General features: G+C 37.1%; 1 protein-coding gene across 5 annotated transcripts in view; it reads left to right on the top strand.

Annotated features, from left to right (window-relative positions):
• The window catches only part of ssbp2b (single stranded DNA binding protein 2b), a 95,478-nt gene that overhangs the window by 15,658 nt on the left and 59,909 nt on the right, over window positions 1-19,911 (top strand). For 3 of the 5 annotated variants that reach the window (XR_010896175.1, XM_067397533.1, XM_067397534.1), the window contains exons 2-3: window positions 8,455-8,568; window positions 18,542-18,614. Coding sequence is in view for 3 of the 5 variants with exons in the window: in XM_067397533.1 (XP_067253634.1) it covers window positions 8,455-8,568; window positions 18,542-18,614 (187 nt within the window). In the remaining 2 variants the exon portion in view is untranslated. The remainder of the gene's footprint in view (window positions 1-8,454; window positions 8,569-18,541; window positions 18,615-19,911) is intronic. The other 2 variants (XM_067397536.1, XM_067397537.1) reach the window with 1 other exon arrangement.

Genomic DNA, 19,911 nt, shown 5'->3' on the forward strand with positions numbered 1-19,911 from the left:
ATCAAAACTACTGCAGAGTGTAAAAGGTCTAACCCAGCACAAAAGGAGCTACCAGTGACGTAGGTGTACACTGATATGTCGAACGCTCACGAAACACCAGCTGCGCGTTCTTGCTCTCCTCTCTGACAGCGAGTTGTGACGCACACGCCTCTTCTCATTCAATCGTCTCATGCTCTCCAGTTTAATAGCGTTGATGTGACCGGGTCTGAATTTCGGCGTGGGATTGCGCATAATTATATTAATTCCTGCAGATTTCGCGCTCAAACGAAGCGCAGAAACATAATAAAGCCGCCTTTGACATACAAGCGCCAAAATAAGCTCCTTTTCGCGGATTATTAATGTTCAAATACACTCAGAAACAATATCACAGTGCCAATGGCTCTGGTGAGTATCAACATAAAACAGTTCAGGAAGAATGTGTCTGTCAAATCTTAAAGGGACAGAAGCCAAATAAACATGCTGCGCTCTATGTTCAGGGTACCCGCGGGGTCTTAAAAGCATTGAAAAAGTCTTAAATTTGATCATCTAAAATTAAGGCCTTAATAGCCTTGAATTTGGTATACAAAGTCTTGGATTTCGTGACAAAGGTCTTATTTTTATTATTTTTTATTTTTTAACTTTTCCTAGGATTAAGTTCATACCGTAACAAAATGAACTGTTACTAGTGTAGGCTAATTAAAAATTCATGCAGCGTATTGTTGAGTGCACCTCGCGCTCCACGTCATAGCAGTAAGCGCGAAAGCTCGCGCATCCGTTACTATGGTTACTAGGCAAGTGAGGTAAATTACTAGAGATGAGCCGGATACTCGGCTGAAACGAGTATCCGGTACGGATAAAGCACTTCTGTCGAGTACGAGTATTATACGAGTAATACGAGTCAATATCTGTGCTCGGATTGAATGAAAATCATCATTGGGTAGCTGATTGTGTCAGCGTTCTGTGATAGTCTAGTCCAGTGGTCTCAAACTGCCGGCCCGCGGGCCATTTACGGCCCGCAACTGATCTCAAAAATAAAACATAATCCGGCCCGCTAAATTATTATTATAATTATCATTCTCTAGTACGCGTCACATACGCAGCCGCGCCGGCATTCTCCTTCTTTCCAATGCGCTTTCGCTCCCGTGGCGTCTGTCGTTGCTATGCAACCATGAGCCGCGCTCTCAACCGCGTCGCTTCTATTATGAGCGCGCTTGCCTAAATTACAGTAAAAAGCACTCGACTTTAAGTCACGAGCGTCGTTTTAAATCACCGAAACGCGTCCGATGCTACCATGTCAAGAAACAGAAGAGTGTACAAATGTATTCAAGGGTTGTATTTGTTCTGTACAGTGTTGTTCAGTGCAAGATTTTAATTTTATTTAAGCTAGCATGAAGTTACTTCCACTAAATGTTAAAAACTAATAACAATGAGAGATTTTTATTTTTTGGCAAAATAAAGTTGATATATATAGCTTCAGTTTTTTGTTTATTTCTGACCCCTCCATGTCATCTATGAGTGTTGCTGGTTTTGTTCTTAAATTACAATTTTTTTTTATTCCATGCACCTTGTTGGATGTGAGAAGTTGCACCAGACTACTGCAATTAATAGTATTATATTAGTAGTATTATATTAGTATATTAGTAGTATTACATCAATTACATTAGTAGTATTATATCAATTACATCATAGTATTAGCCTATACAATTATATTACACTCTGTAACAATGAGAGAGACACTGCTGTTTACATTTAGTAGGCCTATGGTAAATAAAATATTTATAGTATAGGTATAAAAATATATGCCGAATTAATTATTTTCTAGGGTTCAAAATTTATACAGATTTGACATTTTCCCCTCATACTTCTGTCAGAATGGGTACGAAGTTGGCATTGAATTTAATTTAAAATGGTATTAAAAAGGTCTTAAAAAGCCTTGAATTTCATTTGGAGGATCCTGGGGGTACCCTGTATGTTGTTAATGTTCATCAAACAACAAAAGACAAAGAAAAAATCACTTACTGCTCTTGACTGATTAACTTCTGTAACTTTAATTGATTAATTTTTACAATGAAGATTATCCAATGTTATTTTACATTTAATTACTTTGTCTCTTTATTCAGTTTCTTACCTGATCACTACTGTTAGACCTACCTGAAAAAAAGAACGCTGTCTATTTAATTTCAATCTTTATTCTTTTGTATTTATTTGTGCTATTGTAAGTAATTTGTTCATTTTTTTCTTATTTTATTACTGTTTACTTGTTTTTTAAAACTTCAATTTACCATTTGAAATCAAGCTGACCAAGTAAAAAAATATTATTGCTTCAAACAATGGTATAAAGCTATTCAAAACATCATTCAATGTAAATTGTGATAATCGTGATTAATAATCGCAATTACAATTTAAAGGGAATAAACGGCAATTATGATTTTTGTCATAATCGTGCAGCCCTAATGTATGTATTTATATTTATATGGTAAAATAATACATAATATTCTTTAAATCTAATTTAAAATTTTAAAAATATTATTATATTATATTAAATTATAAAATTAAATTATATTAAATTATAAAATGTTATAATATTATAAAATAAACATTAGTTAATGCATTTAATATTATATACAGTAGTGGCCAAAGTGATGTCAGGCCTAGGAAACTTAAATATGATCAAATATAATCAAAAATGTTATAATTATTTTGTTTATTATTAAACATAAAATTATTTTATAAGCATTTTGCGTAGGTGTGCTTGGAGTCAATTGTTTTATTTGTGATAACGCAATGAAACATGCCAAAAATTGTACAGACAATTTTTGGCCAGGCTGTTATACAAAGAAACACAAACAAAAACAAGATAGAACCAATGAAATATTAATAACTGATTATGTTGTGGTCAATGTATGCTTTTTCCAGAGAGTTTAGTTTTTTCTTTGCATATTTTGTTTTTGCCTAGTAAAATAAAACCTGTAGCTGTGGTTTGCCTATTTTTTGTCAGAAAAATACCTTAAAGGTGCCCTTGAGTGATTTGAAAAAACATTTTAAATTGTTCCCTGATATCTACATAGAAGGTATGTGGCTTTTTTATGGTCGAAAATTGTCCAAATATGGTTTTACAGCTCCATTTATAACCCCACAAATAGCCCCTAGAATGAAAAGGTCTGTTTTTGCCTTATTTGGAAGGCTCATGAATAGTAATATGGTGCTCCGCTCTGATTGGCTGTTTCACTGTTCGGCTCCTTCCAGTAGCTCACACTGATAGCGAACAAATCTGTACTGTACGGCGTGAACGATGGAGAGTTTTGGTATTCAACCTTATATGTTTGAGCCTGTTTCTGAAGAAGATGCAGATGTAGAGGAACAACCAATTTTGTTGCGATTGGCCATGGACGTTTCTGAGTGGTCTTTATTTTCAGTATGAACCTGCAAAACGTAACTGTTACGTCAATGGAACTAGCATATAGCGTTAACTTTACACTATAACTCATAACGTCAGTATTTGCAACTTTGTTTTTAGCATTTAAAAAAAAAAAATTGCAATAATGTGTCGCTGTATGGTTTTACAATGATAGCTTCTTCACTTTGCAATAACAACTCTAAACAACGAACTGTGTAGCACGAAAAATTTGTTTCTAATATATTGACATTACCGATAGGATTTTAAATTTGATTTATTTAGCCAACCAAAGTAAAGCATAGAAGACATTCCAAAAAGGCAGTGTCATGTTTATAGTAATTACTGTACTAGCATCTTGCATTGGATATAGACAACACTGGGTACATGGTCGTTTATGTTGTTAGCTCACTAAGAAACTTTACACTTAATCAGAAAATAGTTTCTACAGCCAAGATGTGGATAAGAGCACTACTTACTGCTTGCGGGAATATAGTTGGAATTGCCCCTTTCTTCAGTGTCAAACGCTGAGCGAAGCCTGCTTGATATTGTCCCAGGTTAGAAAAGCTGTCCGCGGTGAAATGGGCAGAGCAAACTAACAACTTTGAGTTAAATTGTTCCGTATCCGGTTAAAGATAAACATCATCAGCCATGCCTTTTGACTGTTTTTTTCTGGAGGAAGACTATGAAAAGTTTTCACATCCCCTGCACAACCTGGAACATAACATTTATTTTCATGATCTGCCATTTTCGCTGTTATCCTCGCTTGGCTTGTTTCTTCACTCTGCCTGCAGAACTTCCGATGATTCCGCTGGGCGGTTCCGCCTGGCCTGGATCATGAGCATATGCAAATATGGGGGGCGGAGTCCCCGACTGTTACGTAACAGTCGGTGTTATGTTGTGATTCGCCTGTTCTCCGGATGTATTTTAAACAAATGAGATTTATATAAGAAGGAGGAAACAATGGAATTTGAAACTCAGTGCATGTCTTTTCCATGTACTGAACTCTTGTTATTTAACTATGCTAAGGAAAATTCAATTTTTGATTCGAGGGCACCTTTAACCATGTTTAGTGTTTTGTTCTTCCCTCATGTTACAGCCGGCTCTTAGGCTGCAACAAAAATGGAGACTTATGGAAGCTTGTTTCCGCCAAGAAATAAAAAATAAAAAAGGCAATTGCGACTTTTTATCTCACAATTTTGACTTTTTTCTTGAATTGCGAGTTTATATTTAACAATTCTGTCTTTTTTCCCAGAATTGCGAGATATAAAGTCAGAATTGTGAGTTATAAATTCAGGATTGTGGGATATAAACTCGCAATTGTGTGGGAAAAAAAAGTCAGAATTGTGAGATAAAAAGTTGCAATTACCTTTTTTATTCTTTTATTTATTGGCGGAAACAAGCTTCCATGCCAGACGTATCATTTCTTAAAAAAACAACAACATTATTTTAACGCAAAAAAAACCCCAAAAAACAAACAATCAAAAATACCCAAACATAAATGTAAATGAAACAAAGAAAAATGTCAGGGCAGGGCACGAAGTTCAGCATAGCACAGAGCGTTCCTGAGACGATCGACCAAAAACTCTCTCACGAACAGTTTCAGTGACATTTAACTGTTTAACTTATTCTCAAATTACAATGTTTTAATCTAACTTGTAGAGACTTTAAAAACAAATATCCCCTCCATACATCACTGTTGGCCATGACACATGCGTGTTATGTTGACGCGAGAGCAGATGTTGCATGAATAGCATGAATAAAGTGGTAAATTATTTTTTTTTTGCGCAAACAAAGCATGAACTTGAAATTAAACCACTGGAGTCGCATGGATTACTTTAATGATGTCTTTACTACCTTTCTGGGGCTTGAAACTGGTAGTTGTGTAGCTGTCAGTCGATGGACAGAAAGCTCTTAGATTTCATTAAAAATATCTTCATTTGTGTTCCCAAGTTTGGAATGAGATGAGTAATTAATGACCAAATTTTCATTTTTTGGGTGAACTAACCCTTTAATAATTCTTTAAAAAGGTTCTCAAACTTGTCTGTTAAATAGTCAATTGTGAAGGCTTTAAATTGCTTCTTAAAATTGTTATAGTCATGTTTTATGTAGCTGCTGAACACAATTAAACAATCTTAAGTGTCCCATGAGCCACTCATTTGTTCTGTAAAAAATCTGACCATTAATGTACAAGCTGTCTGTGAGTGACCTTCCTTAATGAAGGGTCATTTCTTTGCAGTAATACAAGACTTTTACTTATCATCAAATGTCATGAGGCATTGTCAGTCCTACTGCTTGGATAAAGCTCAAAGCATCTCCTCTGGTCAAGTTGGGCCTGCCTTTCTGCACTATATAAAACAGGATGTTTAAAACTTCTGCTCTTCCTGCCTTTTTTAAATGAAATCATTAGGATGTTTCCTTTTATCTCATCAAGAAGAGTTATTGTTTTGACCTCTTCTCGAACACACACATGATTGAGGAAGCTGCCTCTTGGTTAGTGAATCAAACTCGATGGTTTTACTAGCCCTTTCATCAGTGGTTTTTAAGTCATTTTGTCAGAGGGTGCGCTGTCCATCTGATCAACTTCCTTTTATGTTTATGAATTGTAACTTTCAGATTTAGCCAGATAGCAAAGCCTGAGTGCATTATGCTTTATAAAAGGTTAAGCATCAGGAATGTCTGCACATGAGACACTTGAGGGGTTGTTAGTGTTATGGGAGGTCACGCAATGTGTTGTCCACAGGCGCAGTTATGTTTTGCCATCATTTTCCAGTTGGCTTGCTATGGTAGTCGGTGTTACCGGTGTTCAGTCGCAACACCGGTTTCATCACTTGCCCACTGCGGCACCAAGGCAATTTTTTCAGTTTAACGCGTTAAAAATATTTAACACAATTAATGCATTATCCATTTTTCTGCGTTATATGATCAAGCTCTTATGCAAATGCTTTTAAACCATTCAAGCGCGACAAGACAAAAGAGAACGCGCTTGTCTGTGAATGTCCTGCCTCACAACGCGCGCCAGTATCGAGTTCTCTTCTGCGCTTGAACGAACCATAACACACAAATTATGTCCATTTTGTTGGGTGTCTTTATAAGATCAGTCTTAAATGAGTTAAATGAACGTAAAGATTTGTGAGAAACTCGGACGCGTCGTGTGCAGCAGCAGCAGCTCAAAGTGTCATTAATGTTAATCAAAGAACAAAGGTAAGAGAGAATTACTCACTGCTCTTGACTAAAGAACTTAAACGATCTGTTGCTTATTTGTTTGGTTCCACAGTTTCCATGGTTTGATTTTCAGTTTTTTTATATAAATCTTGTGTAAGTTAGTCTATTTGTTATTTTATATTAGGCCTAGCATGGTGTATTCTTAATTGTTTTGTTAATAAACATTCTTTGTTTTGTTGTTGTGTTTTTCAATAAGAATAATAACCCATCACTCAAGCAATTGCTGCTAATTTTAAAGTGAAAGTAAAATGGCACGCCGGCATTCATAAGCAATTAAAAAAAAAAAAAAAAATTGGTGGAGTCCCCTCCCCCGCTCCCCAGTGAGACCGGTATTACCGGTGTTTTCACATGTCGATTAACCGGTGGGAAAATTTTTTCATCATCACATCCCTGTTTTCTAGCATTTCTAGCATTTTCTATTTGAATATATTTTAAAATGTAATTTATTTCTGTGATCAAAGCTGAATTTTCAGCATCATTACTCCAGTCTTCAGTGTCACATGATCCTTCAGAAATCATTCTAATATGCTGATTTGCTGCACAAGAAACATTTATTATTATTATCAGTGTTGAAAACAGTTGTGCTGTTTAATATTTTTGCGAAAACTGTGACACATTTTTAAGGATTTTTTAAATAGAAAATTCAAAGGAACAATATTTAATTAAATTAAATTATAAATGTTTTATACAATTATAAACATATTTACTGTCAATTTAACATTCTTGCTTAAACTTTACATTTCTTAAATAAAAATCTTAGTTTTGAGCAGTACATACAGTAGTGTGTGTAATATGGAAAATAAATATCAAATAAAGCCGCGCATACACTTAATGATTGTAAGGCCAATTATGAATGTAAAATTGATACTTATGACTGATCGCGCTCAAACGCGTCCAGTCAGAGCCAGTTGCATTCAGTCGGCCATTACAGTCGGTGTTCAAATTCCATGTGTAAGTATATAAATCTGCTTCAGTCACTGGAAACAATCGCTGTGTGTTGAGCACAGTCCTAGAATGTTTTAGCTAGTCGTTAAATGTGTGCCCCGGCCTAATGCATGTAAAAATTATACATATTCAAATTAGAACATCTAAATGTTACATTTAGAAATTTATTTTAAAAATTGTATTGGAAATTTTGGCAGAGCAAGTAGAATTCTGAAAAATCCTTATTATTGAGGCAGATTTAATCAATTTCATTGTCAAACCGATTTGTTGCGTCAGTTTTAAAAGGATAGTTCACCCCAAAATGTAAATTCTGTCATAATTTACTCACCCTCAAGTTGTTCCAAACCTGTATAAATTTCTTTGTTCTGCTATGCACAAAGGAGGATATTTGAAAGAATGTTTGTAACCAAGCAGATCTCACCCCTTTTTAACTACCATAGTAGGAAAAAAATAGTATGGTAATCAATGGGGGGCGAGATCTGTTTGGTTACTGACATTCTTCCAAATATCTTCCTTTGATGATTAATTTTTGGGTGAACTATCCCTTTAATGTGAACGATATGTCACTCTTTCAGTGCTTCACTTTATGAATGGATCTGCTAGTTTTTAAATCAGCGCACACGTTAGGAACTTTATGAACGAGCGGTTTGACTAGCCTCTCTTGTACTAGCATCTCTCCAGGTTGCTGGATGTCAATTCATAATGAGGTACCACTTGAATATAAAGAATGCCACTTTGAAGCAGCAGATACATATGCTCCTGCTTTCAAAAGCATCCTGCTGGATGTGGTTGTGGCAGACACTTCCCAGGATCCGGCCTCAGGGGACACGCTGATGAAACTGTTTGTTTTTGCCTGTATGTCAATGGCGTCCTCAGAACGTTGTGTCTCTTCTCTGCTCCTCTCTGCCCAGTCACCCAGGCGAGAGGCCCTCGAAGATCCACGTCAGCGGGCTTCAGGCAGAGATGGCCCCTTGCCCCGCTCCCTTGGGGAGACAGCAGAGTCTGACTGCAGAAGATAATGGCAGGCAAGGAAAATTTTCAGGGAAGGCAGTTGCAAATTGGCATAAGCTTTGCATCCTCTGCGCAGGTGTGACTCAGCCGAATTCTTCCAGACATCTCTCGCTCCCTAAACGCAGCACTGCTTCAATCACTAAACTCCCAACACAGTCTCGCAACTTCTTTTGGTGCTGGTGTGATTAACTTGTTTAAAATTTAACGGAACAGGGACACAATTGCCAAGCAACGGCGGTTTATTTCCTTATTTCCGTCTCTTGGGCACGACCTATTATCTGTGTTCATGATGAAGTTTGACAGGCACAACCTGTAATCTGGGCTGCCAGACAGATCTGGTTTGCTCAGCTGAATCTGAACACACTTCCCTGTTGTCCTTGAATGGATGGCAAACTTGTATACAGTGGAAACTGCAAACTAGTAGTGGTCCGTATGTGAATGAATCTGTTAAACGAATGAATCAGTCTTGTTTATTTCAATTCACTGACTTATTTTCTGTGACTGCTTCGAATAGCGTTTGATTGCATACTTTAAACAAGCATTTCATTAGTTGAACCTACTGAATTAATATGGCTCGGGGCAACACTGAATGAGGCATCTTGTTCATGAATAAATGAAATTAATGAAACAATTCATTTGTGTCATGCCAACAATGGATGAAAATGATCTGCTTTGTAAAAATTTGTTGAAAAATAAATCAAGATGTGTTTAAGTCAGCATGAAATAGATATTCATCTTAGATATTCTTTTTTGTAAATGCATGTTATTGATCTTATTGTCAACTATTCATTTATGCATGCATTTAATTTTTGAAAAATTTTGCCATTGTCATTTTTAATCAATATATCTGAAAGATCGCATTCAGTTCTGCCTTCATCCAGTCAACAAACGATGCTAAGGTGTTATGATACTTTGAATTTGCTAAATATAACCAATAACATCATAACCATTAATTCACCAAATAATCTAGTTTATGCACCATTTTTGGACAAACGAGTAGTCTCACGCTATTGGATGAGCACTGAGCTGTTGGGCTGCTCAAACTAGAGATCTTCACAGGTCAACTTGAATCCGAAACCCGAGGTCAACCCGAGGTCAACCCGAGACCCGGGTCCAAAACTTCAACGAGTGCCTAATCATCTTATGTTTAGGTAAATAACATTACGTCAAAAGTTATATAACGTATTGAGGTTATTGACATTTCAGCACTTTAGCGCGTATTTTTTAGTAACGTTTGTAACCTCGCACACAGAAATCCATCTTATAGCTATGAGATCCATAAGGAAAAGCCACTCGCTTCATTACACTGCGTGTTCATCCAGGGCTTATCTTTTTTGTGTGCCCTTCACCGGAGATTAGATAAATAGCATTGCAGACAACAGTAGCGAATCCATGATTTATTAGGCTATCAATTTAATTTTTATCGAGCTATCAAGTTTATTTTTCCAATACACTGGTCAAAATTGAAAGCCAAACTCAGAAATAACTTGTATCCATCGAGCAGGCAATAATATAAAGTAATAATAAATAAGTAAAGAAATAAATGAAAGTAATGGAGCAGCGGCCAAATCAGTCAGCCGGACACTTGGAACATCAATGCTGTTTACGATTGAGTCCAGCCGGGTTCGACAATAAATGCCGTCAAGTCGGACTCTGGTCTAATTTTATCTGCTCTTTCTCAGATCAGGTTTTTCTTAAAAAAATAAATTAAATTATGCACATCGGGTACGGGGAAGAAGCGATTTGGGTCGATCCGGGTCGGATACTTATTTTAGGACCTGAGAAGACCTCTGGCTCAAACAGGGCAATGTAATAGTGCTATAGTGTTTACACTCTTTGGGGACATCCACTCGAATGGCTTACTTTGCCTCTGTACATTAAGATACAGATAGTGTTTAAACATCAAAAAAATTGCCCACAGCACCTGTAAAGAATGTTTTCTCATGAGAAATGTACATAATGTGTTCGTGGAAGATTGTCACACACCTGCCTTCATCCTCAAATGACCTGATGTAGAAACCCGACCATTTTTGTTTGGCTGCCGATCATCTCAGAGCAGATAGGTCACCGATTTTTTCCACATTTCTCTCATTACTCCATTCACCCAAACATTCCTTTCATCTCCTGTCCAAATGTGGACCGCCCCACTGTTATGAAACATTAATGGTCCTCTACAGCCCCCACACCCCCCTCCGATCTGTGTTTTATCTTAAGGGAGAAGAGACAGAAAAACACAGACAGAAAAACAGCCATTTGCACAGATACAGTGGAACGATCCACTGAAGGAATGACCAGTAGAAATCATGTTTCTCTCAGTTTGTTTTGTTTGTCTTGAGTTGCATCAGGATGTGTGCATTGCTCATCAATATGTTATGTTGGCTTGTGTGCCAACTTCCCAAATATGTTTTTAGCTAGCTAGCTTAGCCAGGCACACACGCACATTGATTTTGATGTTATGATGCACACTTTTTTATTTATATATCACTAACCATAAAGTGATCAGAATTTGAAAAAAAATCTTTCTGCCAGCAGACATATCACCCTGTAGCTCAAGACTAGTTTCCCACTAAAACAGGGTTGAGCCTGGTCAGTACCTGGATGGGAGACCTCCTGGGAAAACAAGGTTGCTCCTGGTAGAGGTATTGGTGAGGCCAGCAGGAGGTGCTTACTCTGTGGTCTGTGTGGGTCTTAACACCCTAGTATAGTGATCACCATCCTTCAGATGAGACTAGGGCTGGGTGATATATCGAATGCTTTTGTCACGCGCATTTCATCAGTAAAGCCGGTTCCCTGATTACCACTAAATCGCCATCACCTGCTTTCAAATGGAGCGCCATTTAATAGACAGAGCCGTAGTTCACTGATAAGCCACGCAATATCGCGTTCAATATCGACGGCGATTCATATCGATATATCGCCCAGCCCTAGATGAGACATTAAACTGAGGACCTGACTCTCTATGGTGATTAAAAATCCCAGAATGTCAGTCGAAAAAAGAGTAGGGGATTAATATTTGCCCATTGGCCTCTGTCCGTCATCATGGCCTCCTAGTAATCCCCATGTATGCTGATTGGCTTCATCACTCTGTCTCCTCTCTACCAATATGCTGGTGTGTGGTGGGCGTTCTGGCACAATATGGCTGCCGTCGCATCATCCAGGTGAATGCTGCACGTTGGTGGTGGTTGAGGAGATTCCCCCTTCCATGTAAAGCATTTTGAGTGCTGAGAAAAGCGCTATGTAAATGTAATAAATTATTATTTTTCAAAAGTTTTCATAGTTATAGTACGACTGTAAAATGGTACTTATATCTTAATTTCTTCATCTTCAAAAGTTAAACCATCGAAGTTTCATTTTGGCCATTTCAGGTTTCAGAGTGAAGCACGGCACTTTGTTAATTTACACATGTGCAGCTCATGATATGGTATTACAGCATCTCAGAGCAGCATTTACTGCATGTGAACCGAGACACAGAATCATTATATCATGAGCTGTACAGGTGTAGATGGAACGCAGTGCCGAGCCTCACTCCGAAACCTGCAGCGCAGTGGACCCCCAGCCCTGCACATTTTGTATGTCTCCTTCATCTATCACACCTGACTCAAGAAAGGTATGTCAGAAATGGGGAGACATACAAAGGGGTCCTCCAGGACAGGTTTGAGAACCACTGCTGTAGCACTTATATTTATTTAATGAAATCAATATTTAATGACCTATTATGTCCCTTTTCACAAGATGCAAAATAAGTCTCTGGTGTCCCCAGAATGTGTATGTGAAGTTTAAGCTCCAAATCCCCCACAGATCATTTATTATAGCTCGTCAAATTTGCCTTTGGGTTTGAGCAAAAACATGCCATTTTTGTGTGTCCCTTTAAATGCAAATGAGCTGCTGCTCCCAGCCCCCTTTCCAGAAGAGGAAGGAGCTTTAACAGCTCGTGCTTCGGTTTCTCAAAAACAACAAAGCTGGAGAATCTCACTGCCAAATGAGGATTGTCAGTAATAGTGTTCAGACTTAAATTGTTCAAACCGGAGTCGGACACTGATGGAGAGACTCGGGAAGAAGTTACAACTTTTAGATTGCATCTGGATGCTTCTGATTAGTTAGTAAAGTTATATTTATGTAGTTGGTGCGGAGTTGATTCAACTCATTGACTAGCATGTGCCGTCATGTTAATCTTTTGTGCAAAATCCGCATGGACGCCCACTATACATAGCTTACCTGTTTGCCAAACAGAGCCATACACACCAGGCTAAAGTTTATGATTGCTATCAAATGCTGTGAATGGTCTAAATATCACTCGAAGAAATGCTTCTTTTTAGCAATCAAGCTTGACAGGGTCACCTTGCAGGCTATACAAGCCAACGAGACTCTAAATAGTGTTTGTCTGTACAGCCACGACAAAACAGATAGCATGCTTTGCTCAAACTTTTGCCATGGCGTTAGAACTGGTACACCGGTGCCATGGGTAAAAACCTGAAGATCAAGGGGCAGTAATATTACAAAAAGGTCCCCTTCCTATGTCACAAGGGGAGTGAAATCTTTTTTTCACATGCTTGTGGAGAAAGGCTTGCCAAACACAAAAGTTACTCGGTTGTCCTTTTTCACATTTTCTGGGTTGGTAGCTGCACCAAGGGCATGGTAAAAGTCAGATTTTCATGATATATCTTCTTTAATAATCGCACTAAGCCACATTGCAATATAATTTTAATTTTGATATATTGTGCATCCATCCATAAATAAACAAACAAATAAATAGTAATTATTATATAAATAATAGTATAATCCTTTTTTTTTTTTTTTTTTACGTTTTTTATTATTTAAAAAAAAAATTAAATAATTTTTTTTAAATTTTTGGTTTTTGGAAGTGTATACAAATTTAGAGAGAGATTGACAGGGATTTCTGTTGTCATATGTTGGTGATAGGCCTCTGTTTGTGTGTGTGTGTGTATACAGATATACCACAATATAGCCCAAAAGGACATATGGACCTATGCTACAATTATGGTTCACCATAGTATTTGATAATTAAAATGATCTGAGTTTCTCCGCTAAGTGTTTCAGTACTTGTGTTTTTTATTCAGTTCATTGTGCAGATCTGCTAGGGGGTATTTTCACTGCGCATCTCCTCCCGTCATACCCATCAGCATGACATTACCAAAGTTTCTAGACCTCTGGAGTATTAATTGCCCCCCACTTTTCCACCCACCCAGATCCTTTCATCTTCGCCGCTCTTTGCGTCAGGATCCATAGTTATTATCCTTACCACATAGCCCTGCTCATGCTCCTTTTGTTCCTCTAATGTTCCTTCACTCTTCCTCCCTCGTCATTCATTTCTCTACCTGCAATCGTTCACATTCCACAGACTCTTATTTTGGTGCAGATAAGTGGACGCACGTCTCTTTGTGTAAGCTCTGTCCTGGTTGTTCATTAGAATTCATTTGGAGGCATATTACAGACCGGCCGCTGAATCTACGAGGCTCTGGTAATGACAGGAAGGGCAAGATGCTTGTGAAACTCATTTGCATTTGTACTAAAATGATGTGCTGTGGCGCATTTGGGCTTCTGCATTCACTCACTGTCATTATTGCTGCCTTCACTAAGACTGTTGAGACGTAAGTTTCTTTATAGTTTGGAAAGGATAAATTAGATGTGCAATAAATCAGGTTTTATTGGTCTTGTCTCTTAATCAGTATCTGACACTCAGGGTTAAGGGGGCGTTTGATGAACAGTTTGTAATCGAATGTAAAATCACTACTAGTGAATATTGGCGTAACTCATCTTATCAAAGTGCTGTTCTCTGGATTTACAAGCTGTATTGATTGGCATATGAGATTATATATGAATATAGATTAGTATATTTTGTACAAAAATTGCAAACCTAAATGAAAGAATTAAACTTTAACGGTGCTCTATGTAAGAATGTCAGCTTGTGGTTGAAATGGGTACTGCGGTCCAAATTCAAAATATTGTTTGCCCCGCCCCCTCCTCCTCAGATTTGATGCTCTCGCGGGTTGCCAGTTTGAAGACACGCAACAGGAGCGAGCTCAATTGACATTGGAAGGCGAGGAGACTTACACACTGTAAGATAATTAGTTGATTTATTGATTTATGATCAGTTGATATCGCGTTTTAATATGCTCCCGTTTATAGAGATTTTTATATGGATGCTGAGGCTTTTTAGGTCGGGTAGAATCTGTAATCTCTGACCCAGTTTGTTTGCTGGCCTCCATGGCTGCAATTCGCTGCATGTGTTTCCACCAACTGGCAACCCGGTATCCAAATACTATTGGATAAATTGGCAACATGCGGTCTTGCACAGACCGAAACAAAAACAGAAATTCCGACACGGAACGCAAATTTCAAAGTAAAATAACTGGCTGTAGCAATGGTTTTCAGAGAAACGAATATATGAACTGAGCATGTTTAATAAATATCTGCAAACATATTATGGTATTTTTATGCTTTAGTACAGTCAAAAACATACACCTTTAACTAATCCCCTATTATTCAAATTATTTATTTAATTATTTTTTTAACCCAACATTAAAAAATTATGCAGCATTGATTTTTTACCCTTCATTTTTTAAATATTTTTGTCCATTTTAGTAGCTAACATTAATTAGTAATTTAATTATTATTATTAATATTATTAGGTAATTAGCTAAATTTTATTTACTTTATGTTTTAATGTTAATATTACACTATGAAAACTGTGAGTTTAATTACTTATTCTTTATTCACAACCTTTATATTATAATATTAATATTTATAAATATATTTCTAAACCTATTATTGTATATTAAGTCTCAGATATTGTGATATATGCTTTTGAACAGTGACATGTTCATTTGTCTATTTAGCTACATTTGCATTGTTTTCCTAATATCTGACTTGAATAGAATAGAATAGAATAGAATAGAATAGAATAGAATAGAATAGAATAGAATAGAATAGAATGCTAATAGAGTATAATCTTATGTGAATTAACTTTAACTAGTCCCCCATTATTTGTGCTTGAATTATATTTCAAATCATGTGCTGGTGTGCTAGTACTTTTTTTAAGTGTTGAAACTTAGAATTTTAGCATGGCGGATGATAAATTAGATGAAAAAATCCCATATATTTACACAGAAAGAGGGGCCCGGTCCACATCTATGGATCATGGAGCCTTCGAGTGAGATCATTTGATTTGAACCAGTCAATAACCACCCTAGCAACCACATAGGAACTAAATGGACCTTGGCAACCACCTGGCAATGCCTTAGCTGTTATATTAACTCACAACTGGTGCTAAAGACAGATCTCACATTGATGTTTTGGGTGAGTATAAATATTTCACTTTGGAGGTACAGAGCTGTGGTGGCCTCAAATGAACCTCGTTGAGTCAAGTGATCAAAACTGTAAACGCTTCAGATCGATGAATGAACACGGGCCCCACTCTCTTCTTCCAGTCACCATGTTCATCATTCAAAGGAAATGGTACTTTTTGGGCAATGCTGACAGCCAAAGTGATGCCTCTGAAGTCTCATTTTGTTTGATAGATTGTTTTGGCATAAGGAAAGCTGATCTGCATGTAAAGTTTATCTTTCTGTGGTTTCTGTTTGAGTGCAATCTTTTGCATGACCTTTTCCACACGGGTTTCCTTATTTTTTATGCCTGCTAGAGTGAAGTGTCACTACAGCTATTAAATAAAAATATTCATATATTCAAAATATTCATTAAAAAAAATATCCATGTGTAAAACTTGCCATTTGTTGATTTAGAAACTTTGGCTCTATTTTCACACTTCAGTCTATGTGGTTCAAATTCACATGTTTTTGTGTGACAGTGTAAACTGCAAAAATCACACTGAATCTGACATTTTCAATTCCAATCATGGCCACTTTTGTATATGGGAATCAATCAGATAATAATTTGATTTATGCTATTTATACATATAAATCAAATTTTTCCAAATTTCAGGCTTGATTTATCTTTGAATCACAAAATCATTTAGCATTTGACTGTGTAAGGTATTGGTCTGTGTAACTTAAGATTTTGTCTTCAAAATGAAAAAAAAAAAAAAAAATTGTTTCATATTCAACCATTCTAATGAACATAAAAAAAAATCTAATCTTACATATTTTTATCTTTTTTGTTACAATTAAATAAAAATGGATAAACAGCTTGAATAGTCTATCTCTACATGTGGGTGGGAATGAAACGGCCCTTTCCACTGATTGGTCAACCAAAGATCTGTGCCATCATCAGTTGTTCCTCAGTTTTGCGCAAAATAATAGTAGACGTCCGCTTCTACAATTGTACGGTTTCTTGAAGCATTTATTACAACTAAATTTCGTTTCTTTTTCATCAAACAACCTAGTCTTGTATAGACAGACCTTCAGATTGACGGCAGAAGGTCTAGACCCCACAGCAGCTTTCATTGGCCAAGAACCGCCCAGAGGCCTTCTGACTGACATGTAAAGCAGCCAATCACAGTTCATTTTGTTGAGCTTCATGTTTAGGGGCGTGAAAACGTAACTTTAATGGCCCCTACAATAACAGACCGATGTGTAGAACTATTGGACGTATTTTAAAGGACCTATGCCATGAAACTTTACATATTTCACATACTTTTGAAAATCCAGCGTTTAATCGATTCTGATAAGCGCTCATTGTCACAGTTGTAAAGAACGACGGATTTCTTCTTCCATGAGGGGGTTTGGCATCACAGCATTTGTTTCCAGGCAGACCATTAAAGAACGCGACACACCCGTCTCCCGGACATTCGGTAGAATTCACCCAATCAGATGACGGCTTTGAAAATCCTGAAGTGTTTCCAGTTAAGTGTGCCATATGCATGAGCTGTTCAGCCAAACGGTCTGTGGACGTGACATCTAAGGCTGAGACTACTGACAACCAGACTAAGGAATGGCTTGAACAAACCGTACCAGGGCAGAGACAAGGCCGCCATCTGTGTATACATATAGGTACACAATGGCTAACTAATTTCAGAAACATTAATGTACCTTGCATCTGCTCCCACATTACCCATTAGTCTACATTTTTGGCACACCGCCTGTTTTATTTAGCTGATAAACTATCAAAATTTCTGTGACAAAGTTGCGCGACATCGGTCAGCGCGGAGCGAATGCATCTACATTGTATTGAAGCGCAGCCTAGTATCGATTTAAGGATAAATATGCAGTAGTCATAACTTTTGTTTTAGACAATGTTCTGTGTTTATTTCATTAATATTGAGTATTAATTGATGTCACATGAAACAGTGTATTTTATTTTCTCTGCCAACTAAACTTCCAAAGTCACAGAACCGATGTGTGACTGACTCGCTGCATATCCGCATAGAGTGTTTCGTTCCTGAATGTATCCAAGTGTATCCTTTGAACTAGGGATGCAATGAGGTGGAAAGTTTTCCAGAAAATCTCCAGAATTTCTGGAAACTTACCAGGATTTTTGGAAACTTTCAGGAAAGTTTCTGGAAATTTACTGGAAGTTTTCCATTCCTTTGCATCCCTGCTTTAAACGAATGTGAGTGATTCAATTCCGGTATTACACCAAAAGATGCAATTAATGTGGTCTTTTTAACATTTTTAAAAATGAATGCAGCATTGTTTTTTTTGTTTTTTTAAATGTTTATTATTATATTTGCAATTAAATTATTGTATTTTTGTGTTTAGTCTGCATTCATTTGGGATTAATGTATTACACTACATAGCCCTAATATCACAACCATATTTATATATTTATAGCCTAAATATATTTTTGTACATTAGGTCTCAGATATTGTGATACTTGCTTTTTAACAGCGACAACAAATGTTTTAATGTTAATTTGTAGATTGAAGACTGGAAGTCCAAAGTGTGTAGCTTTGTTCAGCTACATTTGTATTATTATCTTGATATCTGAAAAGAAACCAATAGAATAGAACAGAATGCTTATTGTGCATCTTATATGATTTAATGAGATTTTCTCTCTCTCTCTGTTTTGCAGGTTAGCACTCTACGTGTATGAGTACTTGTTACATGTAGGAGCCCAGAAGTCGGCACAGACCTTCCTGTCAGAGGTGAGCCAGCGGGGGGTTTTATTTAAGCTCCTGCTTATCGATGTGCCATCCAGGCACAGGGCCTCGTAAGCATCGGCCCGCCCCCTGGGGCTCCGGCTAATTTAATTACACGCAGATGATATGCTGAGCAAGCAGGACACATTAGATGTTTGGTGTCCACTTAATGGGATTGGAGGAGAGTCAGTGCATCGCTGTAAAAACGACTAAATTGTTTCAGCAGAAATGCTGGAGCAGTGCTGGCATGTTGATCGTCACCTCATTCCACTTTTTATGAAGGAAAGCGCATGTTCGCTTTGTTATATATCAGCTGCTCATGATATTATTTGTGATGTAATGCTTTAAGAGGAAACACAATCATTTATGCCTGAATGAGTTCCTTTCAATGTCACTGAGGCATTGTGGGGTTGATCTATTTAAAAGAAACCGTGACATTTAGAAGCACTGCTTTGATATTTATAGTCTCACCATTATTTGCATATGAGTCATACACACTTAAGAGTACAAGTAATCTTAGAAATCACAATAATGTATCATTTCTGATTGTTCTAATTCCAAAGCAGTGCCAATCACATGAACGGCTGGCACTTCAAGTCGCCTGATATATTCAGATTTGTAAGGTTAACATATCTCTGACTGGACTATTTTAAGTCAGCTACTTTGTATGTAGAAATGTGTCACTAAGCACAAAACAAAACAGCTGCTGTTGTGGTACCATTTAGTTAGGGGTTAGTTGACCCAAAAATGAAAATTACCCCATGATTTACTCACCCTCAAGCCATCCTAGGTGTATATGACTTTCTTCTTCAGACGAACACAATCAGAGTTATATTAATAATATGCTGGCTCTTCCAAGCTTTATAATGGGAGTAAATGGAGAATGAGATTTTGAAGCCCAAAAAAGTGCATCCATCAGTCATAAAACATACTCCATGTGCCTCTGGGAGGTTAAAAAAAAGGCCTTCTGAAGCAAATCGATGTGATCTATGCTATGTCCTATGTTATAACGCATTGTACGTCATGTCATTGTGTACTACGCCGCGGAATTTAATGATTTTTAGGCGCAAGTCGAATACTTATGACTGTTGCGCCAGAGGCTAGTTATTTTACTTTAAAAAAAGTTTTAAATAAGGATATTTGTCTTGCACAAACGCATAGATTCACTGGCGCTTGTGCTGAACGGTAGTGCAAATAAACATATTTATGATATTAATACAATTAAAGAAGTTAAAAATACAGATATAAAATGGCACATATGGCATATACATGACATGAGGAGATGGTAGTCAGAAACGGTAGT

Source organism: Chanodichthys erythropterus, chromosome 10, assembly GCF_024489055.1.
Source record: "Chanodichthys erythropterus isolate Z2021 chromosome 10, ASM2448905v1, whole genome shotgun sequence".
Lineage (NCBI taxonomy): Eukaryota > Metazoa > Chordata > Actinopteri > Cypriniformes > Xenocyprididae > Chanodichthys > Chanodichthys erythropterus.